The sequence below is a fragment of the Labrus mixtus genome, chromosome 13 (genome assembly GCF_963584025.1).
Source record: "Labrus mixtus chromosome 13, fLabMix1.1, whole genome shotgun sequence".
Lineage (NCBI taxonomy): Eukaryota > Metazoa > Chordata > Actinopteri > Labriformes > Labridae > Labrus > Labrus mixtus.
This window is the reverse complement of record NC_083624.1, coordinates 25,167,482-25,195,281: the sequence shown is the minus strand read 5'-3', so window position 1 is coordinate 25,195,281 and position 27,800 is coordinate 25,167,482. Positions and strand designations below refer to the sequence as shown.

Below are 27,800 nucleotides of genomic sequence, written 5' to 3'. Positions count from 1 at the left end.
CTGGTTAACTACGAGGGCAGCACATGCAGGACAGCTTTTTCATGACCCCACGAGACGAACCGTCATCCTCACCAGTTGATGTGCAGACTGGGAGGACACACAGGCATGTTGGCTGAGCTCTGGGAGAAGAATAGTTTTGTTGCACTTGATTGGGCAGTACATATGTTTTTATTAATGGTTTGAAATGTATTGAGTAATAAATCTCAGAGCAAACAACGCCCACTTAACACCCAACGTCTGAAATGCATGGATGACAAAACCTCAGAAATATTTGGGAGGTAACTTTTTATTCTAGAGAGTTGATATTATGAACACAAGATCATAAATTACACAGTTAGAAACTTTTCCTGCATATGGGCGTCCAGGAGCTTACAGTTGAACCCTTTGTTTTCTTGATACTTTGTCTACTATTAGAATTGTGTTGTGACAATAACAAGAGTTCAAATAACATTGACAAGCTATACATGTTGAATTAGTCTCTTTAAAAATACAACCATCACCAGGCCTTTCTAAACTCAAGTGCAAAAGGGATTTTTCTTGTAAAATGCCCTCATGAATAAGCTTTTTTAAAACATGATTCACCTAACCTACATAAACATAAAACATTTATATTCTTTATATTTCAATGAACAATATGATACATATACTGACATCAGGAGACAACATTCTTAAAGTGTCTGTATTTCATAGCAAACATTTTCTTTACAAAATAAATAGCTGAACAACTTTTCTTCTAGAGTATTTACATTATGGCTAAAAGTACTATTGCATTTTGTTCGTAGGATATCTACATTTATTGCCACTTTTTAGTCTTAAAGCCCCTTTACCATCAGTCAAAATCAGAATATTAGTCTCATCAAAATCATCCTGTACCTTAAACCAATACTACAAGCTTTGTATTTTAGGACTTTTCACTTTAAAGAAGTGTTGATATGTGGCCTCCAAGAAGGCTTTCTTAATCTTAACCAGATGTTCATAAAACATTTCACATTAATCTAGTCTATAAATAAGTTACACAATCGAGAGCTATAAGGAATCAGTGAATACATAGACATGAATCCAGGGATGTGATTTTCAGGTATTTCAGAATAAAAAGTATAATAAATACAAATAGACCCTAAACAAAAACCTTGAAAACAATCTCTCAGTAAGTACGACCTTACATTATTGTAGTTTACAGTCATTGAATATATAAAGTTTAGATATTATGAAGTACAAATCGACATTAACAACACAAGAGAAAAAAGTGGGTTCACTGGTTCATGAAGAGACAAGAGAATATTTGTGACACATTAGATAACATACTAGTTATTAGAAAAGCCAGAGAAGCTTTACATGACTGAAGGGGGAGGATGAGATCGATTTATGACCACACAGAAGGGACAGTGACAAAGACGCACAACACTCAGTCCTCTTCATCCCACATTTCTCATCTTCAACACCAGTGTTGTGAAATACTGGGAACTTGGTGGCAAACTGTTAGCATCAAGAAAAGAAAACGTATTATATAACACACATATACACACACAGAGGAGAACTCAGATTTTCTTAATTTAAATTTATTTTTTGTCAAGTGTGTTGACTTCTTCGATTTGCAAATTCCCTTTCTCATGTTTAGATTTAGGTAGTCAAAAGTTTTGAGGGGTTAAAAAAGTTGGGACATTTTGTCAAATCATCTCACTCTGAAGTTAATCATAACCCATGTGATGTTTTAAAGCCTTACTGAAAGCGACAGGCAGCTTAGCTTAGCTTAGCACTACCAAAGGATGTAGTAGGACAGAGTAAGATCTTTTTGAGTTACTGTTCTTGGTATTTCAGTGGACAATGTGCTGCTGGGAGCTTTTTTTGTTTAGTTTTAATCTCTGTTAACGCACAACTGGCCATACATGCTTTGCAAATATTCTTACCGTAATTTTTTGGGACTCAAAATGTCCTAGCTGTTTTCATTCCACGTATTTCCAAAAGAACCTTTTGACATTTCATCAGTTATATTGATGACGGGTATTCCTCTGTGGAAAGACAAGCCAGGTAACATTTTATTCTCGCATCTGTATGCAAAATCAAAATATGCAGCTACTAATTTCACTTCTACAACTTTGCAAGAAAAATGTGACTTACTTGTACCCTTCTAATGGCACTTGCACTACTGCTTCATCCTCCGCCAGTATACTCTGCTCCTCTTCCTGAAAGTGAAATAAAGTTAAGTGTGAAATGCATTAGAATTTGAATCAAATGAAGCTGAGGCAACATAAATGTTGTTCTTAAACAGTTTCTAACAGCAACAGCACCTCATCGGCATCCTCAAGCTTCTTCTTCTTGCTCTCTGGCATGAGGTCGTCCAGCCAGCTTAACTCTCTCTTGGTGAAGAAACAGTCCATCAGCTTCCTGATAAACACCAGAGCCAACACCTGCAAACAAGATCAAAACATTCAAGTCCAAAACATTCTCTCCTAATTAATCAGAATACTGTGCAGGTTAAAAGTGAAAGGTAAATGGATTCATATAAACAAACATACACTATTGAAAGCATGAAGACACAATCAGTTTAAATGGACTGTTTACCATCATTGGGAACACAATGGCCGCCTTTGAGGTCTTGATGACCCAGAGCAGGATCAAGCAGGTGAGCTGGATGATGGTGAAGAGGTGCACCTTCCTCAGGGGAACGTGTCGCAGGTAGACAAAGTCTGGCTGGTGCTTACCAGGCATCCCAAACAGCGTCAGACGGTCAAAGAACTGGTGAAGACAAGAGACATCTCACAACAACTGATTTCATTTTGGCCACTTGGTGGCAGCAGAGACAAATTGTGAACATTTCAATGACAAGGATCATTGGTAAGCAAGACATTCAGCAATTACAGGGTTAAATTATCATTCAATGTGTTTGTTTTTTTAAAAGGAAATTTAAGTCTTTTTAGCAGTTACATGCTCCACTATACTCACCAGCCAGATGCTAACTGTGGAGTCCTGCTTTTTGGTGCTGAACAGGTTTTATACAGTACTTTTTTTCACTAAACATTAGCTTTAAAGTTTAAACTGTAGCTAAAAACAAAGGTATGAATAATCATAGCAGTCACTGACACATATTGTTCAGAGTGCACCAAAACAGTAAACCTGCCACCTTAATATTATCCTGTTAACTCTGCAGCACGTATATTGAAGCTTTTTTCCCTTTTTTTATTTTTACAAAAAAAGCTTTATTATCCAATGATCTATACCTTAAGTTAGACAGGAAAACAGACCCCTCTGCTGATTGGCTGGTTGACAAACTCCAACATCTATGCAGCTAACAATTGCTCCATGTTTGCTGGATGTGAAACTACAGCAGACTAACCCAGACTATTATTTTCTCTCCAAACAGCATGTATCTTTATTTCAACCGTTTTCAAACCCAATAATAGTCAGTACATCAAAGTGAAGAAGATAAGAAGTAAACAGGGCAATTAAATAATAGTCAGGTGTTCTGTAAATGCAGGGAACACACTAGAGGCCAATTAACACTTTTTATCTGGGCAGCCAGACAATATGGAGGCGAGCCCCCATCATGGTTTGGTGAGAATTAGCTGTCTACTCAGATTATCCCATAGCAGATTTACAAACTGAGTCTGTTATATCTCAGTCATGCAGGTTTAAAATGTACACCACTGTTAAAGAGTCTTTTACGGTTTACTCAGGGTTTACCTCAGTTGGTAGAGCAGGCGCCCCATGTGCAGAGACTACAGTCCTCATCTCACTAGTCCCACGTTTAAAGAAGACCTGGGACTAGTAAGGATGAAGATCTGAGACTGTGCTGTAATTGTAGTTAGTCATACAAATGCTCAAGACAAGTTTCCAATCCTTTTTTTTTTCACTTAGTGATACACAATAATTTAAGCAAAAACATGCATTGTATACAGTCAATTTGAAAGATTTTTACCTGAATGCCTCTGAGAGAAGATGCTCCCATGTAAAGGAATACTCCATACAACACAGGCATAGGAATAAACTGAGGAAATATAACAAAAGGATGTCAGGACATAGAAAGTGAGCTGATGCGACACAATACAGCATCTATAGCATTAGATCATTTGCAACTGCTATTCTTTGATGGGCATTTTTTATTCATACAAAATCAAAGACCAATACCCAAGACACAGTGGGAAAACAGTGTACAAAATGAGAACAATAACATCGTTCAATATGAGGAGGAGAAGAAGATATGAAGTGAGTTAAATAAAGAAATAGGAGTGCATATTAGATATAACACACATTTGTTTCATGTCTATCTGCTGTTCTTCGTGTTTTTACAAAATACATTTTTTGCAACATTTTTCTCATGAATCCAAAATAAATCCAAAAGTATTTTGCTTTCACTTAATTGGAACCTATTAATGTTTAATCTGAAGGCAGCTCATGGCTACCTTTGGCTTTTAACTTTATCTGACTGCATCCAAATTGGAGTTCAAAGCATGGCCATTATTCTCATGCCTCCATCAAACAGATAAGAAACGCATGCTGAGTGAGAAAGTATTGCTTGTTTACAAATGTTCAGACTTTTGCAAATGCGTTCATTGTGAATGATCATTTCTGCATTAGCAATGAAATTGGGATAAATTGTGTCACCCTACAACAGACTCAACAACACAAACAGAACACTAAAAGATAAAAGCTACCTTACATAAAACATAGAAACACAGAACAGATCATGCAAGACTAACTGACTGAGCCTGTCTTAAATAACAGTTTGAGTTTGAATCTATTCCACACAGAGATCCCCTGAACAATCAATATGTGTGTCAGACCAAAGAATATGAAACAGCTTCAGACAGAAACACTGATAGATCTAGAGAGGTATCTATCGATAGATCTATGAATGAGGTATAATTGAGGTAACACTCTATAATACCAGGAGCAATCTGCCCACAAATAACAAAGAGACAGAGTCTGACCTTAAGCATGGATGTCATGAAGACAGAGCAGCCCATCAGCATGAAGATCATGAGGCCGGTGAAGCGTTGCTCCCTGATGCCGAGGAACTTTGGCTGCTCCCCGGGAGCCGAGCACTCGGATTCCAGCTTCAGACTGTTGACGTGTGAGATGGAGAGGACAGTGGCCGCTACGAACCAGGGCAAGCCCATCAAGGAACACACACCCAGCATCACCCCCACCATGAACAGATCCAGGTGGTACCCACAGCCTTTCTGAAGAGGGGAAAGCACCCGTGAACAACCCAAATTTGAAGAACTTTCAAGAGTGCACACGATATCTTGCTGATATAGTATGTTCAAGCCGGCTAGGATGTGAGGACACCTTCAGTTTGTGCTCCTTCCTGTTGATGATGACCGCTGTGATCTGCTGGTCCATGAAGATGAGGATGGTGCAAAGCAGAGCAGGGAACACCGTAATGACTGCAGTCCACCAGGGGTTAGGCCCCAGTGGGTTAATGAACCAACCTCGATCATCTCTGGTTGGCTGATTTAAAAACAGTTCATGTGTAGTTAGATAACAGTTACTTGTTAAGAAAAGTGATCATATTGCTGAGATATGCGTTTTATAGACCAGCTTACTTTAAACACACTGGGAACCTGGAGTTTTGGAGAAGGAATTCCTAAGGCATAGTCGACTAAGACCATGGTGAGGATGGTGAAGAAAACAGCAAAGTCGCTAATGATGGACCTCACCTGATGGAGAGGAAGAATGTCAAAACTATTTAAATGTGTATTAACTGTTTGAACTCATCCAATTTTACTGAGTTACAGAAAAAAAAGACCTATGGTTTGATATGTTTCAGTTATGCAGTATCTGTACTTGACCACAAGAGTGCACCACTGCATTGTGCCATATAACCAAGAGACAATGTTAAGACTATTTTGACTTTGGCAAAGTGACAGGAATGAACTCAGATGTTATCATGATGTATAAAGACGAATACCTTTGTGGGGAAGTAGTTGCTGAATTTAAACTCCTTGAGGAAGGCGGACATGAAGACGGTGGAAAAGAAAAGAATGACACACCAGAAAAGGACATCAGGAACGTAGGGTCCATGAGGGCCGCAGGCACTGCCCACAAACTCCCCTCGCTTTTCAATACAATCCTACAACAACAAGAAGAACAAGAAGAAGAGCACAGAGTTATCAAAACATGTCACGCTATGAGGAGGACAAGCAAGGTCAGCAGGCTCTAGGTTTCCTATTATAGGGTTTATGAGAACAAAAAAAAACTTAAGTGAGTACAACAAAATGTGCTTTTATAGTGATTTGCAACAAGTAATCCAATATAATCCCGCCTACATGCCCTTAATCTCTGATGTTCAGTTTCCTCCATCTGGGAGAGCATGCCACTTTAAGGTGGAAATCCAAATGTATTCTTTTCAATCTCTCTTTGTCTGACACTACTGTTCCTGCTGTTGTTTAGGTATATAAACATATATAATTGGCAGATCAATTCTGGGTTTCCTTTGGGGTGTTTTTTTCTTACTTGTATTGCCTTTTTTTTATTTATCAAATCGACTATAGTAGTACCTTGACCTCCAGGGCTTCCCAGTAGATTTCTGACGCAGTGACGTTATTGATTTCCCAATACTTCAGGGTACCATTGCCAGGATCAGAGGGCTCAACACATGAACATCTGTGGAAGCATATGAACAGCTGGGTCACTTAATAATCCCTCATTTGTCGGGGATTTACTGTAGCTCAAAGAAAATTTATGTAGCAATTATTCTTTTCCCACAACTTTAAAAACACAGCATATTGTGTGAGAACAAGAGTGTCCATATATACGAGTAGGTGGTGAGCTTGTCCAGGTTGTTGTTCTTGTTGAAGGGATAGTGCTCGCCCAGGTGCATGAGTTTCTCCAAGGCCTCGTAGATGAAAATGATGCAGATTAGTGAGGCGAACGCTTCCTCTGTGAAACGCGTGATGTAGCAAACAAGGGAACTTGCGTCCGTAGCCACCAGTAGGATACAGAGGAAAGCTGTCCACAGACCAATGCAGCTTCTCAGGGACAAATAGGACAAGCCATACTCCCTGTGTGGAGAAACAGTGAGGGTTAAAAGGATTTGTGGAGATGAAAACCACAACATTTATTGATTATTGGCTGTAATATTTTAAATCGCACAACATAATCCAGTCAAATGAAATGCTCTTTTGTACATTTATCCAGAACATATAATGGTCTATAGGAGGCCAGATGTTTGAGAGAAAGGTTAACAGAACTTATATCCAGGCAAGCCGATATACAATATAATGAGAAATGATGCAATGTGTAGATTAAATGAACCAAAAAAGGAAACCTACTTGCAGAATTTGAACAATATCTTTTCAAACACGAGCACCGGCCCTGTGCTGCCCAGAATGGTGAGGGGCTGCCCGGCAAACAGAGAGTAGGCGATTCCAGTCAGCGAGGCTCCAAACAGTGACTCAATTGCACTCTAGGGAGTGGGAAAAGGAAAAAGAGATTATTGAGGGATTGTAACCTTATCAGACCCAGCTACAGCAGTTGTCTGGTTTAATGTACTGAGCGGCATGGGCAGTGTACAGCAAGTCTTGGCAGAACATTGTGAACATATAGAAGGAGGAGTGTGTGATTTACTATGCGTCCTTCTGTTGCCTCGCCCAGTAGTCCTCCAAAGGTGATGACAGGGGACATGCAGGCACAGTAGAGGAACAGGAAAGAGGCCACACACTGTAAACTAAAAGCATCAGTGTAGTCAGACAGGTAGTGGGGTGTCTTGCGCTTGATATCCAGAAAAAGGCCACCAAACCACCTGCAAAATATAAAAAAGAATTCACATGTGACATTTTGATTTTCACTTTGACAGCTTTATAATATGCTAGATATTTGTGTTCCGTTGCCCTCCCAGTATTGGTTTCTATCAGGAGTGAAACTCTGGAGCATGGATGAGTGTGATATGAGCCAATGATAGAAAAGTTTGGTTGTTAACAGATATCTCGAGGCAGGATGTTTCTATGGAAACCACTCTATCACTATCAACTATAGAGCAACTTTACCCAGATATAGCCCAATGTCACAATGTTCATATTTTTATCTGTGTAAATTTCAGAAAACAATATCAACCTGAATATACTGTTATCTGTTCTGTTCATGCTACTTGTAAAATTGACACACTATCCTTACATTTAAGTTAACGTCATTGTCTGACTGCTAATCATTATAGTGAATAGTTTCAACTGATAACGTATCTACACTCCTGCACTTTAACATATCTTTGATTGCACAGCCATGAATTTGCAGAGCTCTGGATAACCCTCTATATCCTTATTGCACATTTACCTCTGTCATCACTGTTTTTGGCAAACTTACATCTCTTACTTCTCTTACCTCCAGCAAGTATTTTTACATTCAGTTGACAAGCCTGAATAAATGTTGTATTTCATTTTATTTTATTTTTTTAAACCAGTAGGAATGTTAAGTTAAATCCTTGATGTATAAATCTCTTCCAATTCTTGTTTTTTATATTTTAAGTGCTTATTTATGTATCTATTCTTATATTGTTTTATTTGCTTCGATAACATGCTGCTGTAACACCACAACTTCCCAGTTTGAGATCAATAAAGTAATTCTATTCTATTCTATATATATCAACCATCTGAGGTCAAAAAATAAATCTCAATGAATACTTGCTTGAGGTCAGCCTCAGTATACTTTCCCTTAGTTACAAGAAATATAAGGAATGTAGTGACACTCTTTATCTTTGATTTCCTACCTTCCAGTACGCTGCAGCTCTGGACCCCCATGGCCACTGTCCTCATCTTCCTCTTCACCCTCTACCATTCCGTTTGGTAAGATGTTACTTTTCTTCCTCTTCTCCTGTTCACCAACCAATACAAAGCAGCCAAGTTCTTTCTAGGGTAGAGATTCTCATCGAGATCTAAAAGAGAAGTAAAGCAGCCACGCGGCCAACGACATTTCTACATACCTGAGAAGGTACATTTTTCGGGGGCTCTATCCGTATGGATGGATCCCACTCTCCTGGAGGCAGGACTGTCACTTGGTCGAGGAATTCGTCAATCCCAGCGATTAGATCATTACGGTCTTTAGCTTTATAGGCGACATCATGGAAAACCTGCGTACAAATATATTTCTAAAGTTGAGTACGGCTGTAGTGCCATGCTCATGCTGTACTCTGTGAGCAAGCCTCACCAACACAGGCACACTCATGTGGTTTGACTTACTTAAGCCATGATAAACGTGCTAACAACCTACCATACAAACACATTAAATAATGAAGGATATTCAAAGAAACTATATGAAACAACTGCTGACTCACAAACTCACTTGTTGAATATCCAGTTTTATGAAATTAAACATTCTAAAAAAGAGTAAAACAAAGTTTGGACTCTGTCAAAGCACATTTTTTCCCACAGTGATGGTGGTTGGCAGCCTAAATCCAAAACAAAAAAGAGGACATGAGGGATGACTAATCGCCAAAAACATGATTTTCGTTAAAAAGCTCTGTGCTGTGTTTCATGCTGAGAAATGTTCCATCACTTCAGGAATTTGTTGAGTTCTGCTTGGACTGTGAATTTATGCATAGAGCCTGCAGAAAATCTGAGTATGACATCTGGTTGACTTTCAAAAAGAATCCAAATGAATGAATGAACGAATAAATGAACCCTATCAGATAGTATCACTTTTACACACATTTCTGGGGTGACTCTTTACCTCATCAGTCATAAGGGTTGCAATGGATCTTCCAATCTCATGATACTGAAGCCCTCTACCCAATGGCCCTAAGAGAATGAACAGAAACCTAAAGGAAAAACAGATGTTTATTAAATGGATCATAGTTTTGCATAGCTAGCAGCATAAATAATGTCAAATCAAAATGGCTTAGTTGAATCAGCGTGCAGTAACCTTGTGGTGATGGGGACTTCAGCCACCCCACTGAGCAAGACGGCAGGTGAAAGACGGACAAAAGCCACCACCGGCTTGGTAAGAAACTCCAGCTCTCCCACTAACACGTTACACGCCTCGGCCCCTGGTGGGATCTTCTTCATGAAGTGAAGGTCTATCTGAGTAAACACAGAAATTCCAGTGTATAATACATAGAATTATCATCACATACAGTTGACACTCAATCCTGATGGTCTAAGCTGCTTTTGTTTGACATTCGTGTTTGAAAGTGCATTCTATTTATATATATATATATATATATATGTCATTATTTCCAGCGTTCTGTCTTCCATTAAGTTCCAGATGACATGATTTTATTGGATGCGAGCTCAGCTGTCCAAGCTTTGTCTTTAGTTATCATAACAATTCATTAAGTCACAGATGTGTTTCTATACACATATTTAAAAGATTATTGAAATAGAGTTGTTGAGTTGTTGGAAGGCTGTGTTGCATAATAATGAGTATATGATGTGGTATCTCTAATATACCACATAGAGGATGTATAGAGGCCGACCCTGCCTATGAAAAGGATCCTCTTACTGTAAAGATCTGTCTTATTGAAGAGAAAAAAATGCAATATTGAAGGTGTTGATTTTTCAGTGATAATTATGTGGAGTTGACAAGTGTTGACTGGAGTGTTGTTTTTTCCGTCATAGGGTTCATATGGCTCTGGATCGGCTGATCATAAGCATCCAAAAGAATATTTTGATGTATTGATGCCTTATGTATGTTCATGAATTATAATGAGAAAAAATTAAAGGCAGATTTTTTTTTATAACATGCATGTTCTACAGTGGTATTCATTATGTTATGTCAAAAATATTTTGTTGTATGTCTAAGAAATGGCCACTGTGGATGATTTGGTCGATTCAATTCAACGACTCTAAAAATAAAGCCCATAAAACAGAGCATATTTGTTTTTATTAATGATTCCATTGAAAGTACAAAGCACATTAAAATAAAAAAAAAGTTCAACATTGACCTGTACAAAAGGTTCCAGACATCTTTTTTTTTTCATTATCCCTGTCTTTCGAGCATGTGGTTATCATCAATGCTGAACGGTTTTTATAATACTTAACATGGCTATAATCCTAATCTCTTACTAGTTGACCTTTCCATTGAAGAGACCAACAATAACCTTCTGTTCAGTGTTCACAAATAACTCTTCTCATATCAAACAAGTCATGACCTTACTGAGAATCAGATTTGGATTCCATTATGTACAAGTACAGTACCATATCAGGACAGTGCCCCACTATCTAAAGCCACTCGGATAAAAATGTAACAACACCTGTTGATATTAAAGCCAGCTTCTTTACATCAACATAGTGAAAAATACTTATTTAGACTTATTTATTTTTAAAATAGCATTATTCAGTGAACTTTAGCTATATCATGGTCAGCTAATAATACTTAATAACGTGAACCCTTACCATCATTGCATTTGACTTTCTACTTCTTAGTTTAGAACTTAATATTGAGTTGAGAATACTGGCCTTAACAATCATTACATTTTCTTTGAACTTTAAGACCTATTTTGCTTAATAATGACTAAATATGGCAAAAGTACAATATTTCCCTCTGAATGTGGTGAGTTTACTGTGGCTCAGTTGGTAGAGTCGGATCATCTCTCAATCAAAAGGTTGGGGGTTCAATCCCCTGCTTCAGCAGCAACATGTCCGATGTGTCCTTGGACACTTAACCCAAGTTGCTCCCGTTGCTTTGTCGGCGTGTGAATGTGTATGAATCTGATTAGTTACTTCTGATGGTCACTTTACATAGCAGCCTCTACCATCAGTGTGTGAATGGGTAGGTGTGACATGTGGTGTAAAAGCGCTATAAAACTCCAACTCCATTTACCATTAGAGTGCTATAAAATGGTTTTACCCAAGTAAAGTACATGACTTCTGATATAATACAAATACATAGAGAAATACAGTCCTGTATGTTTTGCAGTGTTTGTACCATACCTTGCTGAAGTCAACAGAGCTGTTCTCTCTACTGATGTCCCCTTTCCCATCTAAGTGAGACTGGGAGGATGTCAGCTGACCTGGATCAGGAGAACGAACAATCAATGAAAAGCATTTCTCAACATTTCAGAATCTCAATAACTTATAATTTCATAATGAGAATGATCAAAAAAAGCAGAAATACTTAAAATATGGAGAAAAACAAGAGCTCAAAACGTATATTAACATGATAACTGCCAAGCCGTCTGGCAGGTTCAAACTAATTGCAGATTTGAATATTCTCACAAAGCATGACAAGAGAGGTTGTCAGAGATTTCTTGCTTTGAAATCAGCAATCAAATGAAGCACGAGTGAAATTAAATAGTTCATGATGAGCCTCAAAGACTTCTGGCAAACTAGCAGATTATTTAAAGTGTCTGATGTGTTGTGCGTAACTCATTTTGTCATGACGACTGTTGGCCAACTTGAGGCTAAATCGTATTTTAATTATACTGGATAATACAGTTGGCAGTAACTCAAGAAAGTAATGCTCCAATTACAAGCCAGTCGGCAGCTAAATTTAGCCCAGAAATTCAACCAAGTAGTTAAAGTCATGTGAAATCAACAGCAGAAAATAAATAGTATATTCATAGAATGAACTATTGAGTATCAGTATTCACTATACTAAACAACTTCTAACCAACAAAAGCTGTCAGCTTTAACACAAATCATGTGAATAATTCCCTCGGCAATATGTTATTTAAGTAAAAGCTGGTAAAGGGGTATGGGTGTGCTGCATAAAGCAGCACCTGTTGACTTCAGAGGGGCTGTGGCAGGTGGGTGGGCAGATGGTTGGTGGTGGATGGAATCAGGATGAAGAAAAGATGGGAATATACTTAACTTAAGACCATATGCTTATAAGACAAACACACATATTGCATATATCCACACTAAAATAAACTGCTGTATATTCATCACAGCCGTGGTTTTCAACCTTTTTGACTTGCTAGTTATAAAACCTTAGACCCCACTTTGACCTTACGTTAACATATTATGACCAGTTCACAGGAGGACCAATCCATGCTTCTCAGATTGTTAAACTATAAATGCCTTGAGGGGAAAAAATGCCCAAAATATATCACAAATAAAATCAGTCATCATTTAATGACCCTTCAGATTTACCTTGCAATTCTTACAGCAGTTAAAGACAGGATCACAGCTTTCTGGTTTTCTCACCGTTCTTGTCGAGGTGGAGGTCGGATGACCGTCGACCCATGTCAGCAAAGGAGCGTACAATCGGTAGGCGATTGGCCAGCTTCTTCTGGTTCTGGTGATGGTGCCGCTTCAGCAGTGTTTCACGCACTTTCTTTCTGAGCTCCTCTCCCAGCGGTGAGTACAACTCCTGCTGGTCCAAAACCATGTCTGAGGCAAAAAGACACAAGCTAGTTCTTCTTTCAGGATTGGACTCTGGTTCAGTGAAACATGTGAGAAATAGCTTTTGCTTCAATACGTATTATACTATTACATATACCAGTGCTATACTATTCTTCATCCAATGACCATAACGTAAAAGTAAGCAACCAGTTGAGACAAATGCAACCAACACATCTTCACACATTACGACATGAATACAGTTTGAGAGTTTTAAATTCAACTGAAAACCTGAATTACAATTATTTTTTAACCATACAAAACTGTACCCTAAAGGTTTTTTGGTAGGTTTAAAAAAAATCACAAATCTGCCTGCTCCTACTTACAAAAACGTTTTGGGGACACTTCTCCTTCTTTATTTCAACGTCATAGAGAAAATATCAATTTTTTCTTTTAGTGTTGCACATAAGCATGTTGCACAGCAACTTTTAACTTTTTACACTTTTAGTTTTTAGAGAAAATGTACTTGCTAGTGTCATAAACTGACCATTCTCTTGACAACGTAATTAACCAAAATGAATGCCCTCCTGTTTACATTAGAAGATTCATGATTCAGATTTTAAAAGGATTGGATGTGGGGCGCTGGTGGCGCAGTGGTTAGTGCGCGCGCCCCATGTATGAAGGCTGTAGTCCTACAAGCGGGCAGCCCAGGTTCAAATCCCTGGGCCACCTGTGGCTCCTTTCCCACATGTCATTCCCTACTCTCTCTCTCTTCCTGATTTCCAACTCTATCCACTTTCCTATCTCTCCATTAAAGGCTCAAAAAAGCCCAAAAATAAATCTTTTAAAAAAAAAATTAAAAGGATTGGATGCAGATCCTCTTCACTGAAGCAATTTAAATCCTTCTTGGTATTGTCTTTTGGGTATTAGTCCTCAACAATGCACTGTTTCCTAATGCATCTTCAATTAATGCACATAATAAGGAGGCTGTTAATCCTAGTAAACACCAAATCAAATAAATGTAAGGAGCACAAAGTCACAATGTTCAGAATGGAGTTTCTGAGGTGAGAAAAAAAGCAAAAAGCATTCAAGCTAATTCAACGAGTGAGGAGCCTTGCTAAATATAGCTGTCTTGACACACTATTTTCTGAGTTTAGTGGACAAGTCCAGTCCTTTTCACACTTCCTGCAGTAGTTTTTTTATGTACGGGCAGTGGTTACCTGCGATCTCTTCAATGCAATTAGCCCTCATGTCGAGCAGCACGGTGCTGTTGATGATGCAGCTTCGCAGCTCAAACAGGCTGTGTAGAGACAGAGTGGCTACGTAGGGTTTACTCCATCGCTCTCCCCCGTCCTCCACATCCTCCTCAAACTTCAGCCACCTGTAACAGGAGTGCCGTGAGTACCACTCAGAAGAGAGACCAGCAGACGGCAAACTGTACCAGCCATCTGTTCTAGCTGCAATAAAAAGCATTCATTCATCCTCATTTAGCTCTAATATCTGTCAGTGGTTGTTCCCGTCCACTCTTTTTACTCACTGCCTCTCACCAGGGTATCACTATAAGTAATACATGTACTGTTTTTACAGACAAAAAAATCATATCAAATAAATAAAATAAAACATCTTGATCAAAGAGGGAAAGTCACAGAAGTTAATTCCCTTCGAGCAGGTACAACGATGACAAGCAATTACCTAATGCGATGGAAACGCAAAAATCAGACACACAGCTACATCTCTCATCAGTGTAAGTGGGATCATGGGCACAGTCGGTCCATTCAATCAGAGCTTTCAGTTACAACATGTAGGTCATGTGTAGATGCTAATGTTAATGACTTTGAAGGCTAACAGTACCGGGCACTTTCCCTCCACTCGGAGTCCTCTCCATCCCTCGCACAGATCTCGTCCATCTCTGTGAAGAGGTCGTGAGGAATGTGCTCCTCGTCGTCATCCTCAGTGCCCAGAAGGAACTGCACTCTCTGGGAAGGAGTGTCTGTAAACACAAGGAGTAAGACTGTGTTGTAAAAGAATATCATCATTTAGTAAAATATGACAGTTAAAGTCTGTGATTGTGGCCGCTACCATAAACAGGAGACTCTCTGCCCTCCACTAAGGTGAGGGCCCGGTCCCTGCTCCTCTTCTTGAGTTTGTTTCCATGGTGACGATGCCTGCGATGGCTGCGGTGCCTGGTACTGCCCAGAGGGACGTGGACCCCTATGTAGAGAGTCCGGTGGCCTGGGGACACAACGTGACAATGTGTTTCTATCTGTGTCCAGAGCTTAACAGATCATCATTATGATTTCACCAGTAATGGATAAGCACTACTTCTTTGTGTTACTCTCAAGCTTTATATTATTTATTGATGGTTTGAGCTCCATCCTGAGTGTTGCATCACAGATAATAAGTGAGGTATAGTAATGCATAATGATGCTATAGTGAATAATGTACAATACCAGCACATATATATCATCAAGTTAATACCACCTGTTAATGCTGTACAGTGATACATTATCAGATTTATAGCTAACGTAAGAATAATGTTAATGAAGGGTTTCCTGCTGATCTGTTAAAGAGGAAACAACAATAACTGATGAAGCCATGCGGGCGAAACGCGTTGTTTGTTTGAGTGTTTAAAAAAATAAAAATAAGTAATTCTGCCTTCTTGTGTGCGGTGAATCTTCTCATTTGCTGTCAAGTTTATGTTTCCTGTCATCACCTGCAGCAAGATATAAAGACCGACAGTGCTGTGCACAGGGCATCCATGTTTGTATTTAAGAATAATATAATTGAGGGGTTTCCTGGTGATCTTTGGTTTTGTTAAAGAGGAAATAACAATAGCTGTTTTTGGAAAAGGTTGCTCTTGGGGCACAGTACAGTATCGCTGTGTGTGGCTTTTTACCTCCTTTTACTGGTAATATTTTAAGCCCTAAGAATCTACCATACAACCAAACAAAATGTACAATTCTGTTTGTAATAATAAAGAGAAATATCATCTCTCTCTTTATGATCTATTTCAGGTCAATGCAAGTTACTAGTATGTTTTTGTATGAACTTATTTTCTATAAACCAAACTTGAAGAGACAGTTATGTGTTGAACAGAGCACTAATCTAAACTTCTGGAAAATAAGTTATCTGTTATACAAATATATAAATCTTTAGAGATTTAGTCAACATATCAGAATATCCTATATTCACTAAAATATAGTCTCTCTAGCAAATCCAATGATATGAGTGCATGTGGTTTTAGCAATAACAAGGAAAGTGTGAAGCATTAAAAAAAAAGGTGTAGAATGATGCAATACTAAAATCGTGACTTGTGTATTTATTTTTGTATATACTGTTACTTTAGTGTTGTAACTTGCTATGCATGCACTCGAGGCTTGTGGCTGTGTGAATTTAACTAGTACAACACGTGGATCAATGTTTGTTGTGTTTATGCAGGTATGAGACAGCATGAGCGAGGGATAGAGAGAGAGAGAGAGAGAGCATGGCTGTGTTTGCACTCGTAAGTCAGCCCACTCGGCTCACTGCAGTATTAAATAAATGTTCAGACATCTAGGTACAGTACATACAGTGCTCTGCAGAGAGCTACTTCCTCAACGCAGGGTATATACATAACAGAAGTATACAATGATGTTATTGTAAATATACTGTATATATCAGTTATAAAGAAAGACATTGCCTTTTTATTGCATTTAAAGTTAAGTGCAAGGTGAATAAAACTTGGTTTTAAAATAGTTCAATGCAAGGCAGTCACCTCAAAAGAGTTTTTTTTGTTGATGTTGCTGTTATGCTTTATTTGCCTGTGAGCTCTGGAAAGACTGATGAGTACTTTAAAGAGCCATGAAACCTTTTAGTGAACAAATACTCTAAGTGAAGCTCAGGTCCTTACATGTACTTGAAAAAGCTAATGCCCTTGAAAAAATTCTGTGTTGCTGCCTGTGTCTGCATTATACAGATCTGAAAAGCTACTGGCCTTTATAAACCTATAATTTAGTAAATCGTGCTGTTTATGTCCATGTTTTGATTGTCCAATGTTTTTCAGTGACTGTGAAATCACAGATGCAAACTCAGCTCACCCACTGTCCTCCCACTCTGCTCTCGTCGTTTTCACTTGCTGTCAAGAGCAAAGCAGCAGTTGTAGGGACAGAGTAGGCGGACTCAGCTGCAGCAGCTATTCACTGCTGGGAGCTGTTTTGTGTTGCAGATGCAATCAGTGTCTTCAGTGTTCAGTGTTACCTTCTACATCTTCCTGCTCCAGGTTGGTTCCCTGTTGGGATCGCGTTCCTCCTCTGTCCACCACTGCCTCATCATCATTCCTCTGTCGGACACAAACAAGACACACACCCGCAGAACATTTGAATATTGTTCAATTTCTCATCAACAACACAGCTAAAGCATGATGCAACACATATTCCCTTTAACCAATGTTTCCTAAACATAGCAGGAAATATACTTGTTGACTCGGGGATGCCTCACAGTTGAGGGCGTTATGAACAAACACATTATCAAACCAAATGCCGCGGTTGCCGTGGAGACTAATTGCTTGTGTCATCTTGAATAGGAAAGACTACCATCTTATTGCAAACAAAAAGCAGGAACAATAAATCATCCACCTACAATCAAAGCTTCACCTCTGTTTCCCTGCGATGACGCATGCTGTTTTGATAATGGAATCTGAGTTCAAAAGGTGAATCACTGCTTGAATTAATATACTGAAAGTAAGGTATTCTCCTTGACTAATTGTTGTTGTTTTTAAAGCTAACGTGTATTTATTCAGCTTATTCTATCACCTAAAAGTATCCAGTTATATCATCACACGTGCATCACACTAGCTCTTAATTGGAAGAGAGAGAAACAACATTTCAACCTGCTTCATTTAAAATAAATGATACATTTTCCCGACTGAGCTTTGATATGATGTTACCAATTCTCAGCGCGCACCAGGCATTTAAGACCGGTCAACCTGAAGGTTATCCAAACTGGATTTCTCTGGCCACACAGACAAACACATAGTGACAGAAAACAGGCACTGCAAAAAAAACAACAACATAATCCTCTGTTCAGAGCTTTTGTCAGATTACATGAGAGAATGCTGAATGGCCCAAACAAATGCAGAGACATCGGCAGATAGATTTACTGAGCAACTGTTCCATATATGACAGAAGTGAATAGACAGATAATTACAACCGGTTATATTTCTTTCTAAAAAAAAAAAGCTGCCTCAGGACATGCTGCCACTGCCATTACACGAGTCGGCTTAGGCGCATGGATCTACTTGGTTAGAGTGTGATCACTGAGAGGAGTCTGTAGTGTGTGAATGTTAGCCTGCTTATGTAACACTTGTGGAACGAGATGAAAGAGAGTAGGTGGTAGGAGTGAAACCAAAGGAAATCATTATGTTCCATTTAATAATGCACACAGAGCACAAACACAACACTTCCTGTGTTTTCCTGTCATATGAAATCTCTTTGGGATTCACTGAAGTTGCAGCTTTTCAGCATTACTCAGACGAACTCTGACACCAACACACTGTCACAAGTTGGCATGAACATTCACAGCTCAAATGTACAGCTTCAAGCGGGGTCTGATGAAGGACGCTAACAAGGGTACCAGACATTGCAAAAGTGTAATAATGAGCGTGGAGATGAACATGAAGGGGCAGCATTTGGTCAGGGAGAGGTCACTGGTCACCACCTACTTCCTCAGTCTGCACTGGAACACAACTAACAGCCCACTCACAACCTGTGAACGGCACATCACAGTGCAGACGGGGATAGGCAGCAAATTCTCAAGCAAAGCTGGGAAGATGTTTGAAATGAGAAATACCATTCTTTTGTCCACTTTTGAACATAACTAGATATTTTATCCCAAAAACATTGCAAGGTTGAACATCATTACAACCCAGGTTAGACGCTGTGCAACATATCCATTATTTGTCCAATGTAAGTAATTTATACTGCCTCCTTTAAAGGCTTTATATGTGATTTTTTTCATCCAGCAGATGTGGCCCTTGAGCACCAGTATGAAACCAAAACAACTTGCGCTGCGTTGTTATGTTAGCATGCTAATGCTAGCGATCTTTATTCTGCTCGTATCTTCACACTGCATGTAAATTTACCTGAAATGAGCGTGATCTAGAAACACAGTTAATCAGTGAGTACAGTATGTTATTCTTCTTTTCTCTAGTCCCTCAATTAAACAACTTTTATACACGAGGGGAGGAGTCAGCCGGCCGTCTTGGCGATGTAAACAAACTGAAGATAGGAAGAGTCTTCTCTTGAATTAACATACATTAATATTACAGTTCTAAATTAACACTAGGCTTCACCAACAGATAATGAACCAGTTGTTTTTTTCCCCCTCATTTAGACGGTTAACTTCTTGCCTTTGTTTGTTTCCCACATGTGTAATTATCTGCTCTGACATGTTGATTTCACCTATATCTTAAGAGTGTCACCTGCCTTGTGTGCTTAGTAGGGATGCAACCAATGCATCGGTTCAACATCGGTATCGGCCGGTATCGGCCCTGTTGACAAACATCGGCACATCAGCAAGTAATGTGGAATGAACCGACGTCGTTAGCTGATGTTTATTGGTCGTACCAAATCAGTTTAATGCTGACATCAAGTACACCTAACGACTGATTTAGAGAAAAGGTTTTCTATGGGGCAGATAAAGTCAACCTGTTGAACAATCTCTGACTTGTACCCGAAGTTACCTCATCAGTTCCTGTTCTTCCTCTCTACACAGGAGTAGTCTTCAGTTGTCAGTATTACAAGGTACAGTGTTAAGCCTTACTTGTAGGTGACTTTTGTTCTTGCGCAATCCTGCAAACTTTAAGCAAAACGTTTGCAACAGTTGTAACTCTCATCCCTCCTCTTTCTGCTGCCTTCAGATTTCGGCTTCTCTTAAGACAAGTGAGCATTTTAAGAGCTCCCCTCTGACCTCTCTTTCATTGCTCCTACATTAAAGATTGACCATCCAGCCAGAGAGGACAGCTCACAACAACATGACCAGCTCCCTGGTGTTCCATGCCTAGCCCTACTACATCTACAGACTCCTCAGCGCCCTCTAGTTTCCTGAAGAAACCCATGCAGCTGGGAACAGGGCTGTCTTCAGAAGGGTGGGTGTTTTTTTACTTTACCCCAAGTTTAGTTATTTCTTGTCTTTTTGCTGAGTAAAAGACAAGGCTGGTGAACTATGCTACTTCCTATTTTCCTATTTATCATGTTTTGGTGGACTTAATGAGTTTTGCTAAGGGACTAAGACTAGAGCTGTTTGTGGCCAAAGCCTAAGGCCGGAGATATGATTGGCTTTAACTGCAATGTACACTTGAGCATGAAGGCTGCGTCCCCATATCATGCATCTGTTTGGCTCGTCAGCCGTGCATGTTGGGTTGTGACGAAATCAACACACCAGCAGTTTTGGAGACAAGCAGAAAAACCGAGTCTGAAATGATCCACGTCTGTATAATGTGTACACTGCACAGCTGCAAGCATGCCTGTCAATAGAGCTGGCATCCATTATTTTTCTCCTGGATCCCCAGCAGTTGTTCAGTGTGAAGGTGGATGGTTTGGGCATCTGGGCTGTCGTCTCCCAAAATGTTCTGGATCCTTGGATGAGTGGAGGCGTCGGTTGGAGCGAGCATAGAAACTAATTTTGGTTCGGATCAGCCTCAAAGACTTTAAGAGAAAGCAGCTCAACACAGGACAAGCCAACCGGGGCCTTGTCTTCTGTTGTTCCCATATTTGATCCAGGCTTAGCTCCTCTTGTAAACTAGGAGGGGTACGGTTCAAAGGTGTGATCAAAGGTCTTAATCAACAACATTGTTGACCCTGATCTCATCTGGGATTTTCATCTTCATCATCTTGACCAGCCGTGGACAGCAGTTGTCCTATTTTATATTGTGTTACTTGCTACTCCTACCTGTCTAGCATCTTTTCTGCCTTACTTTGTTTCCCTGCCTGTGGTATTGTCTGCCTTACCTTGGTGGGTTACAGCGACCTCAGATTAGCTTCACATGGCCCAGTTTGTCATTGTCCTTTGATCAAGACTTCCAGCACTTATCTAGTGTTTGTAATACCAGTTTTTCTAACTTTTACTTTTTGCCTGCTTCTTTTTGATGTGTTTGCCGTTACCTGGTCGATTCTGTAAAGGCTGTTTTCTGCACTAAGGCCATCTTGTATTGGAGTAGCACACAGGTGAGAGTACCCTTAACCTGAAGTGTTGCTAAGGGAAACATTTCAGTTTCTCATTTGCATGTTGTTCATCTCTGCCATTGTAGACAGTCATAAAATACTGTACAATAAAAACAAATGCCTTCTGCTGGGAAATGTGAGAGATGATATTAGCACAGGGATGATTGGTCATCTAGTGATGATGACCAATTTGAAATTATTTGTTGTATACATTTTTCTCTTAATCCAAGCATCAACTGCTGGGGTTTAAAAGCAACACAGACATAATGCTGTCTTCTGTGGAGAATGCTTCTGGATTAACCCTTTATCCTGGAAATTGCTGTCTGGTTCAGAGCTTTTATTGAAGTAGGTGTTTTAATCCAGAGGGCTTGCTTGGTATCAGCTTTACCCTTTGCCTTTTTGACCATCGGTTGACTATCGAGGCATTTTGATAATTAAGGGCATCGCTGTTCACAGCTGCAGTGCCACATGGACTATCCAGGTCATGAGGCTGATGTTGATAATCTGGGACAAATACAGAGGGCATGGATAGGGCTCAGATTAAACCAGTGGTAACTGAAACACAACCACATTAGTCCATATTAAATGTGCGTTGTGCTTACACACCATGGTGACTTGATTTGCACATATTCAAATAAACATAAGGGAAATACCGTCAAGAACAACACAAAACCAATAGATGCTGCCATGACACCTTTGAAAGACGTTTGTAAAGTTACAAAGAAAAGGGCAAGTGATGCAAGATCCTAAAGGTTAAGTGATGTCATAGGACTAAGTTTCACACTTCTTTTCATGTCAATATTCTTACAGCCCAACTAAGGGCAGTGTCAGATTTTTCCTTTTCCAATCCCAAAGGGAAGAGGGAGAAAGTTGATTTGCACAATCCAAATGTTCTGATTTTGGATGCAATGAAGGCTGTATGTCTATAGACACATATGAAGAATTTCAGGGGTGGAATAAGCACGCAAAATAATGCTTTCACTGGGGAATTTCCAGAGAATATGTAAGCTGTGATGGGCGCTTAAATTTATTAATACTTTATTGATCCTGCGAGGGGAAATTCGTTTTTACACTCTGTCTAGTTAACATGCTACACAAACAGGCTGAAATACACACACATGCACAAACAGGATCCTATGGACATGCACTGATGGAGGGGTCTCGGGGTGGGGGTGGCTGCCCATGGTGGGTGCTCCTGGGCTGGTGGGTGCCTTGCTCGGGGGCACCTCGGCGGTGCTCGGGGGGTGGTCTGGCGCCTCTCCAGCTACCAGACCAATTTCCGGGCTTGGTCCGTGCTGGGACTTGAGCCGGCGACCCTCCGATTCCCAACCCAAGTCCCTACAGACTGAGCTACTGCAGTCCATGCCAAAGGCAGAAGAAAAGGTTCACTTCCACATGCTTAGATGTTTACATATAACCATTACAGATCAATCTACTTATTGAGCTTATTGATTGGACCAAGATAAAATAATAAATGTGATGCTCAATTACATTAGGTTGAGAAGAAAACAGAAACAGTATGATGGTTCAGCTCATCCCCAAATCAGACAACACACCAGCTACTGCTTTTAGACATTAATAATCTACTTACCAGGGGGGGAAAAAATTAAACTAGCAAACTACACAGCTGAAGTGATATCACAGGATGTGGCACATATTTGGATCTGATCCCTACAGATGGCTGTGGCAGTTTTGGAACCATCAGTGGCAGCAATATCATTAACTGCACAGGCTTTCATGTGGCACAAAATGTAATCCTAAAATGTTGATGCTATAAACTTCAACATCCTGTAAAAGGACACATTAGTAAAAAAAAAATCAAAAAAAATCAGAGGTGTTTTTATAGCTTTGAGCCCTCATTTTGGTAAATGTAAGAGGCATCTACCTTCCATCTGCAAAAGGGATCAGTGGTGTTCAGCAGGAAAAAGCGCCTTTCCAATGTTGCTGTTATCCCAGAATTGGAGATATGTTTAGTCACTTAGAGAGACGGGTCCATGTCAATCAAACATTAAAAAGATGTCTATGAAAAACACTTACATCTCTTTGAACCACTTGTCAGTTTCATAAAGGTCGAGCCTGCATATAGCAGGAAGTCAAAGTTCTGGCCCTGTTGGGCAGTCAGAACATCTTGAGCTTCAGTTAGTTAAGTTTAGTTTGTTGTTTAGTTTGTCAGGGACCATGTAAAACATACACATTAATCTCCATGAGAGGGCATGCATTGCACCAGAATTAGCTGATTAGCTACATTCCATCTGCAGTCCCTGGACACACACAAACAATACAAAACACAATGCACACTTCATTATTTAAAAATATGATTAAGAAAGAATAAAACCAGATAATATCATAGCCACACTCCCTAACCTAAAACATACCGCCCTCCAAAGTTTTCCTCCACACCCACAAAGGGCATACTACCATATGTACCCGCGCACACACCCGAAAATTGTCTTCAGAAGTCATGACAATGAGAGGATACCAAAACAACTACCAATCAAGATTAATGCACACATGATTGGTTTTTCAGGATCCATTTTTTCACTCCAAAGAAAAGCTCAGCTTGTTTCACTCCTTTATAGTAGATAAAGCAGATTGTGCAAATGCAGTACCTTGTTTTGGAATGCAGCTCTTACTTCAAACCCACTAATGACTGAATAAATGACATTGGACTGAAGAAAACACCCCTCAACATTGTCCCCAGGCAAACCATGCCAAACCACAATACGGGTGTCTATAGTGGACCTGAAGGATTCATCCAACATAGAGTTCATCAAAACAGCTCTGCACTTCCAACACTCAGCACAGGAATTTCAACCTACCTTAGAAGGTACTGACCTAGTTCTATTCCTCCCCAACCAGAGGGGTTCATCACTAAAAAGGACATCTGCATGTATTTTCCAACAGTCAAGCTGAAGACAAAGTCTTGTCCTACCTTATATCTGGAGATCCAGGGCGCCTCCACATTATCAGAATGCATGAGCTTAACCTCTGTGTCCTCTGCTAAAATAATCACTTCAAACTGACTGAGCCTCACTGTGAAAGCTGAGCTCTGTGAACTCCAGCTTCACCGCTTCACATCATGCCCGACAGAGGCTCATCTCCTTCTGGTGTGTCAAACAACTGTAATTTGTGATCGAGCATCTATTGGCAGAGTCACCAGTCACTCATCACCAGATTAAAGCAGTGACATCATTGTTGAGCCTATGCAGCCACATTAAAGACAAAGCTTCGTTTATACTGTGCCTCCTCTCTTATTCTACTTTATGTGTAAAGTTCAGCTATCGATCAGTTCATCATGTTGCATCAACTTGGTCCCTCCCAAAACTCTTCTAATTCTTTAGCTTGGATTATTAAGCAAATGTTATACATGATTGATTTTTTTTTTTTTACAATAATACATTTGACACGTTAGTTTTTCATTTCCTCCTCAAGTCATAAAATCATTGTCATGTTACTCACCAAACTTCCACGCCCAGAAGATGAGCCAAAGGGGGAGTTGACCTGAAACAAAATATCCTCACTTTAACTTAAAAGTGTAAAGTTTCTCATGTAATGGATGTTTCAGTACCTATTATCGAAATTTTACATTTTTGCTCCAAATCAGATTAAAATCCACCCTGATGTGTTATTTTTAGATTCTTAAATGCTCAGACTCCTCAGGTCAGGTTGTGACCTTACATTTTGAAACCAAAGCCATGTGGCTCTAAAACAAGCACTAGAGCAGCAAAGACACTCTCGAGCCAAAAGCTTGTCAGTCTAAAACCTTTGGCTAAATGGAAAAATCTGTTTTTTTTGTGTGTGTGAGTGTGTGTGTGTGTGTGTGTGTGTGTGTGTGTGAGAGAGAGAGAGTGAGTAAACAGCAAATGGATAATAACAAATCTCCTCCCAAATGATCAGCAATGACCAGCGGGGACTACCCACGTGTGTCTGAAAATGTTGCCTGGGGGACTTACTTTTGCTTTTTCATCCACAGGACTAAAGTCTCCCAAAACACTTGTAGACATTTTGCAGCTTTTTTTTTTGTAAGGATGTCATGTGTGTGGGAGCTAGCTGCCTGAGCATCTTTTTGTACAGCCTGTAGCTAAAGTATGTAGCGTGTGTCACCAATCTTGTCATACAATAACTGATGACACAAAGGTCACCTTTGTCTGATTTCACTGTAAGGAGGACCTCTGTCATGTGTCAAAAGCACAAACACAGCCTTTAAAACAGTATGATAATGAAACATAGAAGAAGAACCTGTGGCTGTGCCTGTTTCAATTAGAATGACTACAATTATCTCAAGTTTTGTAGTATCACACTGCTAAAGTAGTGATGCCTCTATAGACACGGTTCCTGTAAGTGAGTGAAGCTCTACAGGTTGTACATTTACTCCCCTGGGGACTTAGTGACTTTAGCATTTATGTATTTAAAAAAAGATGCATGCATTTTAAAACCTTTTTTTTTTTTTAGAATGTTACCAAAAGCGTTATGATAGACTGTAGATAAAGACTGGCAGCCCGTGTAAAAATGCGTTTAAAAAATCATCTACTTGAATAAATCTTTGTCCCTGGAGAGCAGGACTCGTTACCGTTGGCAGCAGCAGCGGCTTTATCTGAGCACTTTGGTCCGTGGTGTCCATCCTCCTCTCCCGGCAGCAGCTCCTCACCGTCACATAAAGATACGAGGAGAGACCTCCGCTGTGTGTGAATCCCGGCAGGTGTAGTAGCTGAAAGTGAGCGACAGCACAGCGGTCACATGTTTATATCATCGGTCGGTGCTGATTTGCGCCCCGCATGCTGTTCCTCTGCGTTCATCCAAAACGTGTATCCCTCAGCGAGCTGACGTGGACGTTTTTTAAATAGCTTTTGATTCAGACTCAGATGTGAGGAGGCTGACATCTACATAAGCAACAACTGCTGCAGCGACCATGTTTTCAGAGTGGCCCATTAGGTGTAATATTGCAAGTTATATAACAATTTCTTCAGAGTTTTTTTTTTGGGGGGGGGGGCTCAGTGGGCTGAGCAAAAAATGCTGCATTCAAGCTCTGCTGTGCAATCTGTACGTTTTAGACTTCACATAGCCTATCCTTTACAATACCTCACACCCATTATTAATATGCATGGTGCATCGACAAACATCACTGTGAAAAATTAAGTAGGCCTAAGTTGAAATTCTAATTTACAGCTATTTCTCTGTGACTAATGATTTAGTGTTTTCTGCGTCTTTGGATAGCCTATATGTTACCTTTAAATGAATGGAGCATTTACAAAAGTACAGCTGGATCAAGCTATAGCCCACAAACTGTGGATAAAGTTTAGAAAAAAAGGCATGTTAGAGATCAACCTCACATGTTCAGATGAGTGATTAAATGGAATATATAAAGCCAGAGATAAAATTCGATCAAATTTATTGTTTTGTGACGTCATTGCGGAGCACTAAAAGATATGATGCACAACAAAGCCATAGCCTACTAAAAGATTGCTTTAAATCTCCCTTCAGGCGACGTTGCTGCTCCATGTTTAACCCCCTATTGACACCTGTATCCCTACTGTCACTGTGGTCTTGCAGTTTATTGACAACATGATAATGATAATGAAGCAATCTAACAGCAACGGGTTTTTTGGTCTTTCGAAAGTAGTTCTCTTAACCATAAGAGGCTAAAATACAGTGTGGCCATATGGGCCTACATCTGAATCAAAGTGCAGTTGAATCCAGAGTCAAACTGAGGAAGTCAATCTAAAATCCCTTATTAAAGGCTTAATAGTCATTTTCAAACATCCATGCGTTTCATATTTGTACCTCTGGACAGGAACGACCTCCAGAGAGCGCTTTAAAAACACGACCTGCATTCAGTTATCGCCATCTGCTGTTTGTCAGTGAGAAAGCCTGACTGCCACAGTGAGCGCACACACACACACACACACACACACACACACACACACACACACACGCGTACAAATACACGGCTAAATCCCACACGTTATTGACAGCTGTGAGCTTCCAATTAAGTGCGAGTTAATTACGCATCTGTTTTTAGAAGATTTGTACAAGTTAATTATTCTTTAATAGTGTTTAGGCCTAATCATGTTTTTAAATATCCAATTAAAGATCTGATGATTAAGAGTCTAGATATGATATGTCTGAATCGTCTAAAAAGCAATCAACCAATCAACTCTGAAATAAAAGATTCATTTTCACCACATTGGCCTACACTTTATTAAAAAAAAGCGTGCTGTGAGATTTATCCTTACCCACGGCCACGTCGTCTTGTTTTTTTCTTCTTTGAGCAGTCTCACACTGACAATACTTTTTTTTGTAATGTGTCACTTTCCTTTGGTTGCCCAACAGAAAACTTCTCAGCTTCACAGTTTTTTTTTTTATCGTAGTCTAACTATGACAAAGAAAA

General features: G+C 39.7%; 1 protein-coding gene across 2 annotated transcripts; it reads right to left on the bottom strand.

Moving 5' to 3' along the window:
- Positions 1-945: 945 nt before the first annotated feature.
- Positions 946-26,324, bottom strand: slc4a10b (solute carrier family 4 member 10b). Of its 2 annotated transcripts, XM_061054361.1 has the most exons (26): positions 25,944-26,324; positions 24,872-24,913; positions 17,451-17,532; positions 15,294-15,446; positions 15,066-15,204; positions 14,435-14,595; positions 13,080-13,265; positions 11,865-11,944; positions 9,856-10,013; positions 9,664-9,751; positions 8,918-9,064; positions 8,705-8,808; positions 7,570-7,744; positions 7,275-7,408; positions 6,759-7,004; positions 6,501-6,606; positions 5,912-6,073; positions 5,547-5,660; positions 5,290-5,451; positions 4,929-5,180; positions 3,917-3,985; positions 2,563-2,736; positions 2,289-2,408; positions 2,119-2,183; positions 1,908-2,009; positions 946-1,476 (listed from the first exon to the last, which is right to left on the bottom strand). In XM_061054361.1, the coding sequence occupies exons 1-25, from the start codon at positions 26,031-26,033 to the stop codon at positions 1,934-1,936; spliced, it is 3,285 nt and encodes a 1,094-aa protein (XP_060910344.1). In that variant the 5' UTR covers positions 26,034-26,324; the 3' UTR covers positions 946-1,476; positions 1,908-1,933. The 2 variants fall into 2 exon arrangements, with proteins under 2 accessions (XP_060910344.1, XP_060910345.1); XM_061054362.1 differs by lacking the exons at positions 24,872-24,913; positions 25,944-26,324 and adding an exon at positions 24,345-24,526.
- Positions 26,325-27,800: the final 1,476 nt, after the last annotated feature.

Excerpts from the sequence above, each read along its gene's own strand:
- slc4a10b (XM_061054361.1), bottom strand. The coding sequence starts at position 26,033 with ATGGACACCACGGACCAAAGTGCTCAGATAAAGCCGCTGCTGCTGCCA. Across the intron at positions 15,447-17,450 it reads GGAGCAGGAAGATGTAGAAG|GCCACCGGACTCTCTACATA; the intron begins GTAACACTGAAC and ends TTGTGTCCCCAG. Across the intron at positions 9,065-9,663 it reads CAACCCTTATGACTGATGAG|GTTTTCCATGATGTCGCCTA; the intron begins GTAAAGAGTCAC and ends ATTTGTACGCAG.